The sequence below is a fragment of the Chelonia mydas genome, chromosome 7 (assembly GCF_015237465.2).
Source record: "Chelonia mydas isolate rCheMyd1 chromosome 7, rCheMyd1.pri.v2, whole genome shotgun sequence".
Classification (NCBI taxonomy): Eukaryota; Metazoa; Chordata; order Testudines; family Cheloniidae; genus Chelonia; species Chelonia mydas.
The window spans coordinates 7902912-7920745 of NC_057853.1; the positions used below are offsets into that span (position 1 = coordinate 7902912).

The window sequence follows — 17834 nt, forward strand, 5'->3', positions numbered from 1 at the left end:
CTAAAACCTCATACACCCATGCTCCTAAACTACTCCCTTCTCATCAGCATGGGAAAGCAGAAAGCTCACAAGATTAACTACGTCACACCAAAGAAGGAAGCAAGTTTCAGATTTGAGATACCTCACAACATCCCTGATCCCGCTCAAAGAATGTCCTGCTCCTACCACCCTCCTTTTTCAACCAAAGAACTGTTAGCTCAAACATTTCAGCTGATCTCAACTACCCTGTGAGCATATAAGGAGAAAGGTGAATTCACTTGTAGCCAGCATCCATACCATTTACAGCTTTGGAAGTCAAAACCAATATCTGATGTGGAACTCACATGAACCCAAAGATACCGGGTTCTGCACTAGCTAAAGTTTCCAAATGGTCTTGGTGCAGCCAATTTAAAGGCAAGAGTAATCTGATCTGGCAGTGACAAGCACATGGAAACTGCAGTGAGGTCAGAAGAAGAACAACATAAGAACGGCCATGCTGGGTCAGACCAAAGGTCCATCTAGCCCAGTATCCTGTCTTCCGACAGTGACCAGTGCCAGAAACTAGGGATACCATCCCTGCCCATCCTGGCTAATAGCTATTAAGGTCTATATCCAAAAGAAAAAAGGTACTATCTAACCTTCTAGCTAAGCACAGATGGAAAAGAAAAAGAGAGCACTCTTAACAGTGCTGCTACCTGGACTTCCAGAAGCATAAGAAATGTGTGTTAATCTATGAAGAAACAGAGTGTCCAAAAATGTTTTATTAATGATTACTAGCCTCAGTTTTTCACAGCTATCAGGATGCCCCCACACGTGTTATGAAGAGATGAGGTCTAGATATTAATGCACTATAAAGCACTGTCCGGAAAATGCTCATGTTTAAAATTGTTCCATGTTTTGTTCTTATGGGATCTGATGCAATTCCTGTTGAAGTTTATGGAAGGCTTCGACTTCAGTGGGAGTTCGATGAAGTCATTAATTAATGCACTTATTTTGTGTGCACGCGTGCATGCAAGAAACTGTGGTATTTGCTCAGTCACTACAGCTGACAATATAACTATTTACCTGAATATTTAACCACATTTTAGTATTAAGACTAAAACACAAGTTTTTCACACAGCTGGTAAAAGTAGCACTCCAAAGTACATCTGATTTTCAGGCTTCTCAAGACAAAACCCCCATGCTTATCCATCCACTAACATTTGGCATATACCATTCTGACCCTTAAGAACATTCTCCTTGAAAATACTTCATGCATTTCAACATATTCATGTTCCCAGCTCTCCTATTATTCATGCCACTGCAAGGCAGATAACAAGGAAATTTAAATGCAACAAAGTTTTATATCAGTGTTTTCTAAGCATACAAATTATTAAGATGAATTAAACTATAAATCACTTTCCAACCCACAGTAGCAAAACCTAAAATCACATGGCTGCTATGACAAAACATCTAAGTTGGCACTGTTAATGGACACTACAAGCATTTAATTAGATTAGTTTTAGTCACTAACCATCCTGACAATGAAAGCTTTGTATTTCCAACGATAAGTGCTGTCAATTATGCATGTAATCATTACCCTCGTACCACAGGTCTTAAGGCCACCAAGTAAATTTCACTCATAGCTTGCACGCTATACAATGAACTAATTATATTCATTTGGCTATAACAAAGTAAGAGAGCTGAATTAAATGCATATATTATTACAGTCTGCCAAAAAGAATATCTAGGCAATAAAATAACTGCACAAAGACAACGATCAAAGACATAAATAAGTGCACTAAAGTAAGAATAACCATGTAAAGGTTAGACCTGAAGTACTAATCAATACACCAGCTCAGCAGAACACAGTAGAGCAGGTTCTTCTTGCCCTAGGGGAAACCAACATGAAGTAATGTAATTCAATAGTTATTTGCCCAAGCTCTGGAAAATGAAGTAAACCAGCCAAATCTTATTTTACAGTAACTAGGCTTGATCATTCAGTATTTATCAAGTTGATTCACTACTTATTGCCACCATTTCTATTTTATTTAAAGATCTGATTTCTAGAAAAGCTCTCACAAATTTCTATTTGTTTTTATGTTACGTCCTGCCTGATCTCCCAGATTACATTAGGAAAGACTATCCCATACAAGAAATGTAATTTTAGTCAGAATATATCAAGTGATTTAACTGTACTCACAGGATAACTTGTAAAAGAAGCATAGATTCTAATAGATTTTCTACGGAAACACATTACACGTATATTCAGACAATGTTATAATGGATCTATTCAGTTATCATCTATTCAAACTGTTTTATCAAAGCTACGAGCAATTGTAACTGCACAAATTTGTGCAGTTACAAACATTTAAGACTTTAAAAGGGCCTAGCACAATTAATAAGGTAACATGTCAATAGTTAAAAGCATGTTCTATGCCACAGCATAATGCAGCATTTTCAACAGCACTTTGCTTTGCAACTAAGGTCTCTCAGTCGATTTCTATTTCTGTCTATTGGCTGATAAGTCTTTGTGTGAAATTAATTTAAGTGTTTTCTTTACAGTTACAAAAAAAAAAAGGTCAGACTGCTCATTAAAAGTGCATAGGTTTTGTCAGTAATAAGCAGTAATATCCCCCAACTGTTCCATGCGGAATAAAGAAATGCTTCTGATGATAGCCTGTGTTCTTAACTAATTACAATCTGAATATATTTAGTATCAAAGACTTGAAAATGTTTTCACTAGATTTTACTTATATTTTGTTTCTTAGTTAACACTAATGGAAAATGTTATTTCTGGTCATTTTCATGTTAATTTGCCTTTCTTGGTTTTGGAGAGAGGTTCATTCAAAATATTCACATACATTTGTTTCAACAAAATCCACCTGGTTTCTAGTGAATCTGTCAGAGCTGAGGATCAAAGTCTCCAGTCATTACTTAGGCTGTGTCTACACTATGCAGACTATACTGGCATAGCTATGCTGGCAGAACCCTGTGTCGATGCAGCATACACCAATGGAAGAGGTTGTTCCATTGTCATAGCAACACCACATCCCTGAATGTTGATAGAACTTTTTTCTATTAACATTGCTGCACCTACACTGGGGATTAGGGTGGCACAGCGATATAGGTCAAGGGTGGTTGGGTTTTTGTTTTTTTTCCACACTGTAGTTTTATTGAGCTAATTTTTAAGTACAGAGAAAACCTTAGGCAAAATTTCCACCGACTTTAAGGACCTACAATTATAGCAAAGACCTAAGTACATTCCTAGCAAATTAATATTATATCTAGATATAGACATAGATAAAACCTATCTATTTTTTCAAAAACAAAATTTAACATGTTAGCATTTCAAAATGGAACATAATGCTCAAAGGGACAAAAATCCTTTATATTGCATTCTACAATACATCTCCCTCTTTTCTATTAGTATTGTGAATACAAATTGCAGTGCTACACCTTGAAATTGAAATAGGCTCAGTGCTATAATGAAAGCCTATTCTGAATTAATAAAATTGGACCTGCCTTTTGGGAACTATGATTATTCCAGTCCCTTGGAACTGCCTGCAGCAAAAATGAACCACTTGTTTTCAGCCCACTGCTGTGTATATTTAACTACTGGATTCTTGATCACAAAACAATGCATTGAGGACTGTGGTTTCACCTGTTACAGAACTTGATAACTTTTCACTACTGTTGATAGGAATATGTGACTTTAAATTAAGAATGTTAACAAATACATTAAAATTTGCTGTAGCTTATCAAAAAATAAACCACTGTGCAGAAACAACATATGGCAGGATGTGCGGCTGTTCTCACATAACAATAGGAATCATGTGCTTGGTCAGAAAGAACACCAAAGAACTTCAAGGCTATGTTAATAAGGAATCATACAACATGTGGTTAGAGCATGGGACTGGGAGCCAGGACCTCCTGATATCAAATCCTGATTGTACCTCTGACTCATTATATAATTTTCAGCAAACCTCATAATCGGTCTCTCACTTTCTCTATCTGTAAATCGGGGATAACACTACTTACTTATCTCACAGGGATTCTACAAAAAATTAATTAAAGTTTGCACCTGTTTTAAAAACATAGGGATTATTCACTACTGCCTTATTCTATTTTTACCCCATGTAAGGCACCTGATTACACTGTGGAAAGCAGAAGGTGGTGGTGAATCAAAATCCATGCAGTGCTGTGTAAGTTCAACAGAGGATGAAATTTTGCTGTAAAATTTGCTGCAGTAATATCTATTGTTATGAGTTCAGTGTACATAGCAAAATAGATGCAAGTAACCCAATGGCATGGGAACAGAACATTACAGTGTAATGAAGGAGAATCAAGGGCAGGACAATTGAGCCGCCGACAGAGTAGTGTTTCCAATCACACTATGGACCTATTGACCCTGGTGAGCACTACATAAACTTCATATAAAAGAGGTCTGGATGGAAATGAATGTAATCAGCATGGCCATAAAAATCTATGGGCTACAGTGTGGCTGGCTTCACATAGGTGACAGAGGAGATAAGCAGCTTTCCTCTCTTAGATCCATGAGAAGAGGGCAGTCAAAATGTGGTTGGGAAGCACGGATGTTACACAGGCCTACTGCTGCCACCTCCCAAAAGCCAGCGTGTAATGAGGGCTCCTGCAGCACGCTCCCCTTTGCATGCCCCTCAGCATTGGCTGTGGCAGTTGCATCTGAGACCAAACTCTCAACCTTGAAAGAGTAAACGTTCAAATTTGGGACTTTCTACCTAGCTATTTTCAAGATAGAGCTATTATGTTTTCCAAGAGGCTAATATGGCAAGGGCCTTCTCTCTTACCCTTCTTCTTCTAAGCTTTAAGAAGGATGCAGTGGTTTCGACAGCACACCCACCGATTGGCAGCTAAACAAAGTGAGATGTGAAATAGTAGCTGCCCATATTAGGACGTATCTTCCCCTCCTCCTCCTCTTTCCCCCTCCCCCACTCCAAAAAAACCACAGCAAAGCGTTTAGGTGTGTTAAAGGTCTACAGATTTTGATTTGCTGTAAACTTAAGCTCTCTTCTCTGTCCTTCCCACTCTAGCTTCACCCCTACCCTCGCACAACTGTCTTTCTACATGAGTGTTTTCCACTACCTTTGATTTTCAGACTACCTTCTGAAATAAGTCCGATAAATCATCCTTTTTATGACTCCATACTTTTGAATATATTGTATATTTATTACTAAATTATAAGCCTCATTAAAACCTATAAAGATAAATTAGCCAATCCCTTGATCCTGTCACTGATGTTCTTAATTGCTTTCATAACCCTTACTACACACTTCATCAGTGATAAAAATTTTAAAGCTAGATAAAATCAACTAAGCTAAGGCTCACCCTTAATACCGGACTCTTAAATCTTCTCAAAATAAGTAATCAAGTATCCAGCTTTTCTGCATTTTAAGATAATCCTAATAAATCCTAATTTATTTCTATAATAAATGGGTCTTCATTTAATCTAGGAGCACCAATTTCATATATTTACACACCTAGAGGCATGGGTTCTGAGGAAAAAATTACATGTAATTAATGACCGTCACAATGTATAGACACACACAAGGGTGCAGAATTAAGGTTCGCCCTTAGGGGAATTCTGCATCACTGCGTGCACACAGAATTCATGTCCCCCACAGACTTCTTTGTTTCCCCATAGAGAATGATGGAGAAGCAAAGGGAAGCTGCAGGAGTGGTCACATGCACCTCCCCAGAAGTGAGGGCACATGGTTTCAGGCACCCGGAGCAGTCACTGGAGAGTTAAATCACCACGGGTGGGGGGAGACTAGTCTGGGGATGCCTCAGCTAGTGTTTCCTACCCTGCACTGGGCTCAGCTGCTAGTCCCTCCTCTCCTCCACACATCCCCTCCTCCCGCCAGGCCCCCGCCACCCGCAGGGACGCAGCAGCTTCGCAGGGAGGGGATGGAGGAGAGGAGGGATGGGCGACAGGTGGGTGCCTTGGAGAAGGGGAAGAGCAGGGATGGGAAAGGGCAGACCACAGGCAGGGCCACCATGGCACAGGTTCCTGGTGCAGCCGCTGCTGCTCTGCCACCAGACGAGGCTTAGCCTCTCCTGGACTATTATACCCACTGCCTATGCTGCCCGCATAGCTCCTCAGCCACAGGGGTGTGGGGGGATCTCTCTATGGGAAGCTGCTCCCCTGTCTGCCCAAACCCTATGCATCCAGCTCCCAACACCCAGAAAACCCTCACCAAGCCACCCATACCTAAACTCCAACCCTGCCGAGCCTCACCCCCTGCATCTATAGCCCCTTGGCACCCAGTCCCCCTTTGCACCCAGACGCTCGCACCAAACCGCATCCCTTCTACATCCAGACCCCCACCAAGCCACTCCCCCCTGCATCGAGCCCCACCCCGCACCTAGATCGCTCCCCGAGCCCCCCACACCCAAACCTCCACGCTGCACCTGCCCTCCTTGCCCCCCAAATCCCACCCCTCCTGCATCCAGATCCCTGCTGAGCAACTCCCCTTGCATCTGGAACCCCACCCCTGCACTCAGACCAGCCCCCCCATTGAGCCCCCCACACTCAGACCCCCACCACAATAAGCCCCACCCCCCTGCACCTGGACCATCCCACCAAGCCCCCCACACCAAGCCCGCCTTCCCCACCCCGCTGATCCCCAATAACCTTCACCTGGACTCCCCTGTAGAGTTCCATTCCCCCTGGTGCCAGAACCCCTCAACAAGCTGCTGTGCATCCAGACCCCCCACTGAGCCATGCGCACCCAGACTGCCCCACACAGAACCCTCTCATCCCACACCTGGATCCTGGCACACTAAGCCCCTCCACACTTGGATCCTGCCATGCTTAGCCTGCTTGCCCCAAACCTGGAATGGGGGCCAGGTTTGGTTGTGTGCATGAGACTCTGTCGCTCTCACTTTCTTATCTTGGTGCAGCGGAGCAGGGCCCTGGGGTGTTTCTGGGGCAGGTCCAGCCCTTGCACTGTGTCAGGGTGAGGTGCAGCCTCACTGCTGAGTCCATGGTCTTGGGGAGTGGGGGGTGGAGAGGGTGCTGCAGGGTGATCTCCCACTTCTCTGCAGCCAGTGGCCTATGCTTCCCACTGCCATGCTGGAGAGTCTACATTTATTTACTGACAAATAAAATATGCAGAACTTTAAAATATTGTGTGCAGAATTTGTATTTATTTATTTGTGGGTGCAGAATTCCCCCTGGGGTAAAGGTTGCATGGGCTGTATTAATTCGGGCATTCTCTAACTTCTGAGTGCTTGACTTTGCAACACCAACTTGTTTTAATGTACCTTTTGGTAGTAATATACTTGGATTAAACAAAGTGATTAATTGTCACCCTTGTTGACAAACTCAATCGAGGTGACATGGATTGAAAGGGCACGAAAAAGGAAATCTCCTTTTATGTCTAAATGAAGTCCCTGTGAAACAGGGCTGAAGTACGTTGATGATGCAGTGCAGGAAAGCTTGCTCTGCCAGCTCTCAAGCCGCATCTGCTCTGTAATAAATAAAGTTCAGTGTCTAGTGTTGTCAACCTGGCATCTTGCAGGACCAAGTATTTAATCTAAATTTGTTTGAAAAGTTATGCAAACTCTGATTATACTGGCCACTTCCCACTGTATCCTGTTAGAGCTCATCTTAACATAAACTACCCACAGTTACCTTTTAAAACATTCCCTTTGTTCTGTGTTAAACTATAATAAAATATATAACACCACATTTGTGACTATACTACATACTAGCCAAAATACAACAAGACATACAATACAATACAGAAATAAAACCCCTCTGTCCACACACACCCCAAGATGTCACCTGCCACCCAGCACTGCAACCCACATGGGGTCTAAACAAACAATTACAACCCATACTCAATAGGGACCACATCCTGAAAGAAATCTTTCCTGAACTCCCTCTTCTGGCCTTCAAACAACCCCCCAATCTCTCCAAGCTCATCATCAGAAGCAAGCTCCCCGCAAGCCAGGACACACCAACTCTAAGTGGCTTCAGACCTTTCCAGACCAACATATGCAAAACCTGTAGACATATCTCCACTGCTACAATGATCAACATCCCCCATAAACACACATTTCAAGATCCATGGGTCCTACACATGCCTATCACAATATTTAGTGTACCTTATCCAGTGCACTAAATGCCACAACTATGTGAGTAAAACCAGACAATCACTACATTCTTGAATGAACACACACAGGAAAATGACAAAAAGACAAAAATACCACATCACCTGTGGGATGTACATTTTTCACAAAGTCCTCACCCTCAAAGGAAACCTGCACAAACACCTTCTGAAGATGAGCCTGGGACCTTAAATTCATAACTTTGCTAGACATTAAAAGTCACGGACTGAATAAAAACACTGGATTTATGGCTTATTAAAATATTATATGTATAATTTTTATATGTATAATATTTTATATAATTATATATATATATATAATATTTTAATAATATATATATATATAAAACCCACTAACAATCCCCCTCCATTTCTCCCCCCACTATGATTGGAGAGATGTTAACAGGCCATTTCACCTGGAATGGTCCCTTGAAATGTGCTATGTATGCTAAACAATCTGTTCCACCTTGTATTTAGTTATCGCACTCCGTGTACCTTTCCCAGATCTGAAGCAGAGCTCTGTCTAAGCTCAAAAGCTTTGTCTCTCTCACCAGCAGGAATTGGTCCAATAAAAGATATTACATCACCTACCTTGTCTAGCCAAAATTTCCTCATTTTGTGGTTTTGTGTATGCAACTGGATAAATTAAAATCAGTTTGTTTGACCAAATACACTGATAAATTAAGTGATACACTATGAGAATGAAGAGATATGTAAATTCCCCCACTAATTTAATTTCTACTGTTCAGTTGACTCATGCACTGTGATTTTCTTACTTTATTATATCTTTTATTTTCAGCCATGAGAGCACCTTTAAGATTGAGAACTCTGATAACATATACAGAACTAATGTTGAAATTTTTCCCTTTTGTGATCTCATTGATGAGTAAAAGAAAGCCACCCTAATACCTATTTTTGGGGCACAATCCCAGGACACGTTTCAGCATCTCCATCACAAAGTGACACCCTGACCCATCTCAGACTTAATTTGTGCCTATGCACAGCGAACCATTGTGATTTAGGACATATCCTTCTAAACTGCAGGTGTTTTAAAACTGGCGTCTTTGCTGTTATAAAACTCTTCCTGCATCTCCTGATCTTCTAGTCTTCAAATGTACATTTGGAACTTGTCTATTTCCCATGTGAATATAAAATATAGAGGCACATTAGCTGAATATTGCAAAAGGGAAATATAACTTTTTGAAGCCTGATGTGATTTAAGAAACCTGAAGGTTTGATGGGGTGTTGATTTGGGGGTGAGGGGAGGTTAGTAGATTTTCAGCAGGTATTTGTGCTGAGCATGACTTTCTATTTTTGAGGAAGGAAGGGGAATATGGGGGATATATTAGGATGTGTGAATTGCCAGTTTCCTCTTTGTAGCGGTGTCTTAAAGTTCTCAAAACTTATAAGACTGCCATTACCCAAATATCCGAGAACTTTTTTTTTTTTGTTAAACATCATTGTGTTTTAATGCAAAAGTGGTTAGTGGAGTCAGGCAGCTCAACTGTGTCCTAAAATCCTGACTGAATACCATAGCAGCCCTCATTATAATGCAGCTGAGAGAACAGATTTTATGCAATCTGTAGTGCTGAAGTCAAGCAGTCATTAAGAACAAATACCACTCTTGCCCCTAGCTGCAATATGTACACTTGTTTTCTTGGAATGTTTTCAAAATTTCATTCTTTGTGATTATGCGCAGAGCTCTGGAGCTAGAAAAATCTCTCTTTTTGGACTTTTGATTCTGACTCCTTTATGCATTACTGAACTGCAGAATTGATATTGGGGAACTTGTGCCTAGTGAAGCAAATACAAAAACCAGGGAATTAACATTGCTTTGTGCATACTTCACTAAAAACCAGGGAATTAACATTGCTTTGTGCATACTTCACTTTTAGGCGTAAACATTCTTTTAAAAAATAGCAAGAAATCCTTACGTGCAGAATACAGAAAGCGTAAAAAAATCTGTGCAGCTACTCAAAGAAGCCACATGCCAAAGAGAGACAACAAGGTTACTGCCAAATCAAGACGTTTTAACAAATTGATACCATAATACATATAGCATGACAGCGAAATACAAAACAGAGATTCCTAATTTAGCCCTGCCACATCACTTTCATAGAACATCTGGCTTGTTCCGCCTTGCATAGTGCTTAGTAGCCTCAATTCCACCATCTTCAGAGGGGGCTCAGTATGTCACAGGATGGAGATCTTTATTCACCATTTCTTCTGAGTGTCTCTGGTTCAGTATTGTGTACTACTGAGCTGGGTCATTTTCCTGGGAACATGTGGGTGCTAAAATGATCTCTATGTTGAACTATGCCGGCTCAACAGACCCAAGGGCAGAAACCAAGTAAGAAAGTGTGGACATGGCAATGGATTTGCATTACAGCTGCTACTCATCTCCACATATAGCACTTGTGGTCCTTGCTTCTTGGCTCTGGTCCTAACATAACAGAATAAATGTCCCTTACAAATCAAACACCACAGAGCTAATACAAACTTTGCGTTTTAGATCTTTCTAAACTTGGGTGCTGCGTGCTAGCAAAACTTGCCAACCTGTGACAGTACAGAGACAGCAAAAGCAGCCACAATATGGAAAGTGCTAGGAAGTCTCAAGCAGGAAGAAATAAAAAAAAGAAATATACTACAGAAAATACAATGGGTGTTAAGACCTGGACATTTACCACTTGCAACAGTGAAATTTACTGCTGTATTGCCCATTTGGAGAGCTGCAAATACCACAGATACCATAATGAAAATAAATACTACATTGTAATAAACTTACAGTTTTTTAGTAGGGCCTATTGTAACATCTGATGCTGGGCATAAATCCTGAGTGGAAAAGTAGAAGCAAAGAATGAAATTCATTCCTATGAGGAGGGCTAGCAAAAGACCTAAGCAGCACTTAAGTCCTATTTTGAGGATACAAGTGATGCATGGACATTATACTGGCCCGCTGCTCAGTGGGTGAATTTCACCCAAAGAGAGTGAAAATAAAAAGAGGAATAAAAGAGAAAAAACAACTGATGCGAATTGGTTATGATGTTTCTTTCTTGTCCAGTGAAGGCTGAGTAATTGGAGATTTCTGGCGAACAGCTCATATTCATGTCTAATGCCACCAAAAATCTAGATAGCAAGGTGCACCCACATTTGAAGTGGTCAGAAAAAACCCATTGCACAAAGGCAGTTTTCTAGATTTAAATGAGAGACAGTCTATGTGAAACAGAGAATTAAATGTAGACTATTTAATTAAAGGCAGAAATACTGAAACCAGAATTGAAGGTATATTTATTTTGGAATATATCGTATTGCATGTTTTTCTGGGGAAAAAATCCTTATAAGGATTACTGATAGTTTTCGTGGCACCTAGCTTTTCATTTAACACACAATTACTGCGTTAAGCAGTTCAAAAAGAAATGTTTTGCCTCTCAAGCAAATGGTATATATTAACTACTGTAAGGAGATGAAGTTTCATCTGCAGTATGCATCACTGTTTTAGATGCTTTATCATCTTTTCACCTGCACATCTACCAATGTGATATATGCCATCATGTGCCAGCAGTGCTCCTCTGCGATGTACATTGGTCAAACTGGACAGTCTCTATCTAAAAGAATAAATGGACACAAATCAGACGTCAAGAATTATAACATTCAAAAACCAGTCGGAGAACACTTCAATCTCTTTGGTCACTCGATTACAGACCTAAAAGTGGCAATTCTTCAACAAAAAAAACTTCAAAAACAGACTTCAACCAGAGACTGCTGAATTGGAATTAATTTGCAAACTGGATGCAATTAACTTAGGCTTGAATAAAGACTGGGAGTGGATGGGTCATTACACAAGGTAAAACTATTTCCCCATGTTTATTTCTCCCCCATACACACTGTTCCTCACACGTTCTTGTCAACTGCTGGAAATGGCCCACCTTGATCATCACTACAAAAGGTTTTTTCCCCTTCGCTCTCCTGCTGATAATAACTCACCTTACCTGATCACTCTTGTTACAGAGTGTATGGTAACACCCATTGTTTCATGTTCTCTGTGTATATAAATCTCCCCACTGTATTTTCCACTGCATGCATCCGATGAAGTGAGCCGTAGCTCATGAAAGCTTATGCTCAAATAAATTGGTTAGTCTCTAAGGTGCCACAAGTACTCCTTTTCTTTTTGCAGATACAGACTAACACGGCTGCTACTCTGAAACCTGTATTTTATAAGTAACAGCACTCATACCGTTGACAGGTACGACTGACATTCTTCTCTGCTTCTCCCAGTTCTGTTTGCACAGTATAGAGTATTTTTCATATTTCTTTACATCCAGTCCTGCAATGCTCCCTGAACTAGGTTTCTCCTTCCTGATCTACAAGAGGTACAGCAGAGCTTGACATGACAACATGCAGAAACACAAACATCACTTCCAACACTGCAGTCCGTATTGGGAAACAATAGTGGGAGCTCAATATTAGATACAAGGCAAACTTCAGTATTTTCCTTTGCACTTTAACAAAGGTTCAGGTACAGAGGTGTGAGAGTATGGATTAGTTTGTGCCATTGCTGTACCTGTTCTATGAATAAGCACAGGACTTCACTCTCCAGGGGATTAAGTCTGACCCTTCTCACAAGCACTAACACTCAGACTGAGAATATTTAAATTGTTTTTAAAAAGTTACAGAAGGGATTAAAGATATGCAGTTATCCAAAGTAGGCTATAATTTTAAAGGGCAACCTCCCTTTCTGCAACCATACCATGTGCTGGCAGTTTTTGCATCACAGGCACGCTTAGTAGTACTAGTTCATCGTAATTACATGCCGGCAGGTACAAATCACTTTATTTATCATGTGACTATTAATATTTGCACCCACATTAAACTAAAGGTGCAAAAAATGCAGGTGCAATAGCTGCATGCAAAAAATGGCAGGCTGGGAGAGGTTCAGATGAAAAAAATCAGTTCCCACTGCACTTTTAAGGTATAATAATTTTGGAGTCTTTCATCTTTACGAACTATTTAACAGCAAATTCATTGAAAAATCACACTTGCAGCTGACTTGATTTTACAAAACAGATGTCATTTAATATCTTCAATTTATTTTAAAGGAAGACTTGCAAAATAATGAATAAAAATACCCAACACCTTATGGACTCGGTTGCAAAGATTTTTCAAATATTTGGAGACGTTTAGGATAAAACAATGAGAGGTTTAAATTCTGTTACCGTACATCACATAGAAACATAGGCCCCGATATAAGCCCCATGCTATAATCCTTAAAACATTCTGGAATGTTGAACAAGGAGGTTTCAGGTGGTTTAGAATGGCAAGAATAAATAAAGCATTTTATTTGTGAAATCTCACAGGAAATATTAAATTAATTTAAATGTACAGAAGACATTTTCAGAACATGTCCTGTGTGTTTAATTTCAAACAGTGGCTTGATTAAAACTGTACCAACTTTTACTCTGTTCCCTGTCCTTTCCTGACATTTCTTTACACCTTTAAGTTTTCTTTATGGATTTATAAATAGTTGCTTATTATACACAATTACACCATGCTGTGTATGAGGACACCCCACAAGCTGTTAGCTTGATTAACTTAATAATAGATTTCACGGTGTGATTTCCAATTAATTTCATTTTCCATATGCATATGAAGATCCATGGGAAGCCAAAATTACAGAGTAGCCTTATGGGGCCAAATAAGGAACAATTAAAAGTAATTTTATAATTTCTGTGCACTAAAAATAATAATAATAATAATAAAAATAAAATACATATGGTTAATGCCATGGAGGAAATAAAAAACTTCAGCAGTATCTGTTGATATCTAGTAATACAGTCACTTCCTCTCCATGTTAGCCTAAGGGTCAAATGGTCAACCGTAGTGCTGGCCAAAATCCAGAATCACAACTATCAAACAGCATGTCTGTATGATGAGTTAGTGCGCATCAAATTTGGGCACAAATCTACAGTGCATCCAACATGCCACACATTAACTGTCTGTGTGGACCCTGCTGCTGTGCACTAAGACCTCCAGCTGTTACGCAAAACACCCCACAGAACTTTTAGTGAAGAGCGCAGGGTCCACACAGACAGTGTGCTGCATGCTACAGCAGTGTAGATTTGAACCCCTGCTTGCCCGCACACAAACTGGTCATCCAGGCCTGCACATGAGACTCCACAATGGTGTAGGGGTCCACCTATGCTAAACAACTTGAAGGTCAGTCAATACTGCAACACTCTTGGGCTCAATACTGTTCTGGATTTGGTAACATCCCTGTCTTGACCCCGTAACATGTATGCATAGAGCATATGTTGTCGAAAAAGAAAGGATGGTCCAGAGGTTCAGATGCCAGGCTGGGACTTGGGAAACTTGGGTTCAGTGCTTTGCTCTACCACAGAATTCCTGGGTGACCTTAGCGATTCTCTCTGTGCCCTACATCCCATCTGTAAAGTGGGGGAAATAGTATTTCCCTGCCTCACAGGAATGTTAGGAAGATAACAAAATACATCAAAGATTATTAGGTGCTCCATCATCGTCAGGGGGCCACATAAAAGGGTCTTAGAAAGATATTTTCTTCCATTGGAAATGAAGCTGAGGTGCAGAGTGGTTTTAATTCTTTTCTTTGGGAGAGAGGAACCAGACAAACAGAACACACACTAGTCCTGGTAACTTATAAGGTGGTATCACCAGCAACTTAAAAGTCAAAAGTAAATGGAAAGACTTATTTATAAAAATAAATATGGCACTTATCACCTTACCATGTCATGGGGACGACAGAGACATGAGATGTTCTAAACAAAGAGACATAAAAAAAAAATCAACCCGCAAACAAAAGGTTATTTTTAAGGTATAAGGAACTGTGCTCCTTTCCAAAGCAGGCCTATTTGTAAATTTGTCACATAGAATTTCTTGCATTCAAAAATATTGTAAACTATAATTCTGTCAATTCTCAAAGGTGCAATTTTGTCAAATTTATCTTTCATGAGAAGACATTTAAAGGCAAATATCCAAGGTAAGCCAAAGAGCAAAAAATCTCTAACATCCTTTCAAAATTCACACTCATGTGGCTCCATTTTTTTCCCCTTAACCACCAGCTACTTTTCCTACTCCCCATCGCCCCCCAAATTAAACTCTCAACTTAAAAATATCAGTGCAAGGAATTCACTAATCTATAAAACATGTGGAATCAATTCAAAATTTCAAGAATAGTTTTTCACTGTGTATAAAAAGTGCAGTGAACAATTTTATTTTCCTCGTATTGTCTGTTTTATTTTATTACAGGCTTCTTCATCAACTCAGTCTTTTGTTCGTTTTTGCTGTTGTTTGTTTAAAAATAGAGGAATAGTCAATTAATTCCATCTTTTCATTCCGGTTAATACTAATGCGATCTAAATATACAGCAAGAGGAGAACATGCACAGAACTCTATGGGTTCAAATGTGAATATACATGTTACAAATAATATTATTGTACATGCTCTTATTCATATCAATAGAGACATTAAAAGATAGAAGGAAAAGTTCCAATGTGGTCCAAACACCAAGAACAGTGCTTCAAGAATACTTTGTAAATTCTAATTTTTGGAGCAGGTTGGTGAGAACATGCCGCAGTCAGCCAGATAGGTTTAAAAGAGAGCTCTGAAAGAAGACACACACTAGAAATGATGTAGTATAAACAATTTCTGTTGAGGCTCGATTTTAACCCTCTTGTGTATTTTCCACACACAGCGAAGGGGTGTAATGGCTCTATTGGGACAAAAAGGGACAGCCTACACGAAGAGATATACAACAGACAACATTTGTTGAAGAAGGCAGCTCCTATAGAACAAAATAAAGCCCAACCGTGGGGAAATATTGACACAGTTGTACACTTCTGTCAATCCTGAGCACTCTCTTTTCCAGCACAACAGATGTTGAAAATAATTATGTTTTGGAGGCAAACAGAAAAGTTCTTCCAAAACACACACTTTCTGTAAAGGAGCTATGAAACAGCCATTTAGTATTTATAAAAAGAAAAGGAGGACTTGTGGCACCTTAGAGGCTAACCAATTTATTTGAGCATAAGCTTTCGTGAGCTACAGCTCACTTCATCGGATGCATACTGTGGAAAGTACGGAAGATCTTTTTATACACACAAACCATGAAAAAATGGGTGTTTACCACGACAAAAGGTTTTCTCTCCCCCCACCCCACTCTCCTGCTGGTAATAGCTTATCTAAAGTGATCACTCTCCTTACAATGTGTATGATAATCAAGTTGGGCAATTTCCAGCACAAATCCAGGTTTTCTCCCCCCCCCCAACCTCCACCCCCACAAACCCACTCTCCTGTTTGTACAAGTACTCCTTTTCTTTTTGCGAATACAGACTAACACGGCTGTTACTCTGAAACCTGTCTTAGTACTTATAGAGTCTGTATGCCATAAGCATGTCTCCTGAGTGTAAGTGAGGCCAGCTGTGTTTTTGTGCAAACCATGGATATTAACAAAGGACTGCAAATACCATACCATTCTGGTATCATGAGGCTTTTTCTATGATGCCTCAGGTATGTACAAGCATGGCACTGATTAGGCACAGGTAAATACTTAAGTACCACCAAAATTTACTCATTTCCTGACTTTGGCTCAAGAAACAAACCAAACTCAGGGTTCAGGTTTCCTCCTAGACTGGTGGGAAGGGGAAGACAGAGAGAGAGAGAGAGAGAGAGAGAGAGACGGACGAACTCAGTTTTAAAGGGTCATGTGGCTAGGGACAAATCTCTTTCTGAGTTGCTAGAACAGCTGACACACACTCATATGTTCTGACCCTGCTTCTCAAACTCGGCACTCAGCAGAGACAGAGATGGAGGGAAGATAAGGAATCTTTTGGCTCTGCAGCTTTGGGAGAGAAGCAGGAGGCACCTTGAAATGTCACCCACAGGAATTTAAGAGAATATGGAATCTGTATTTGAATGTAAATTTATTCTATTCTCACTTGTATAATCTCATTTGACTCAGATATAATGGGTCTGCAGGCTGTGCCCTTTGGGCAGGCGAATGCCACTATAGCCACCAGCCTTACCCAGTCTCTGTAAATCTCTCTTCCCCGCTCAAACATCTACAGGTCAGGTACAATCTGCCAGTGTATTATTTCTTTATGAAAATCTAAACAAATATTTCCTTAGACGTCTACTTTAAGTAGAAATTATAATTATTTGTATTACCGTAGTGTCCAGGAGCTCTATTCATGGATCTCCCTGTGCTGGACAAAGAACAGTCAGAGATTATTTTATAAATCTCACACAATAGGGGAGATGAGCCTAGAACTCTTGTCAATCAGTTCCCAACTAAAAGTCTTCGACTCCTGAGCTAAAGGGGGATTCTAGCAGCTACTGCTCCTGGTAGGTCCTTCATTCCCCCTTTGGTTCACTTCTAGAGCACAACAATCATATCCAAACACACAAGAGAGCCAATAAATTACAATATCAGAGATGGAGTGTTCCTTCTGTGAAAAATTACCTTATTATACTGATGTGTGTTTCTTTTCCACTGTTACTGTGAACCCCTGAAGAGTCATCCTGCATTTTTGTGGCAGTTCAGTTGAATCATTCTAACATAAGTCAACACATTTCTGACACTGGATCTTGCAGACAACATTGCTGGAGACGTACGAAAGTAAATCCTGTATCTGGATTTTTCTTTTCCCTTGGAAGGTTATACAGTATTTGACGTGCTCAGTACAGGAGCACATA

At 40.1% G+C, this 17834-nt stretch overlaps 1 protein-coding gene across 3 annotated transcripts in view; it reads right to left on the reverse strand.

The window, feature by feature from the left end:
- The window catches only part of SUCLG2 (succinate-CoA ligase GDP-forming subunit beta), a 230372-nt gene that overhangs the window by 127333 nt on the left and 85205 nt on the right, over positions 1 to 17834 (reverse strand). Inside the window, exons 1-2 of one of the 3 annotated variants that reach the window (XM_043551013.1) lie at positions 9643 to 9647; positions 6045 to 6051 (exon numbers count right to left, since the gene is read on the reverse strand). The exons of the other annotated variants lie outside the window; for them this stretch is intronic. Coding sequence (XP_043406948.1) covers positions 6045 to 6051; positions 9643 to 9645 — 10 coding nt within the window. The 5' untranslated portion in view covers positions 9646 to 9647. Of the gene's footprint in view, positions 1 to 6044; positions 6052 to 9642; positions 9648 to 17834 lie in introns of those variants that run through there. 3 annotated transcript variants of the gene reach the window in all.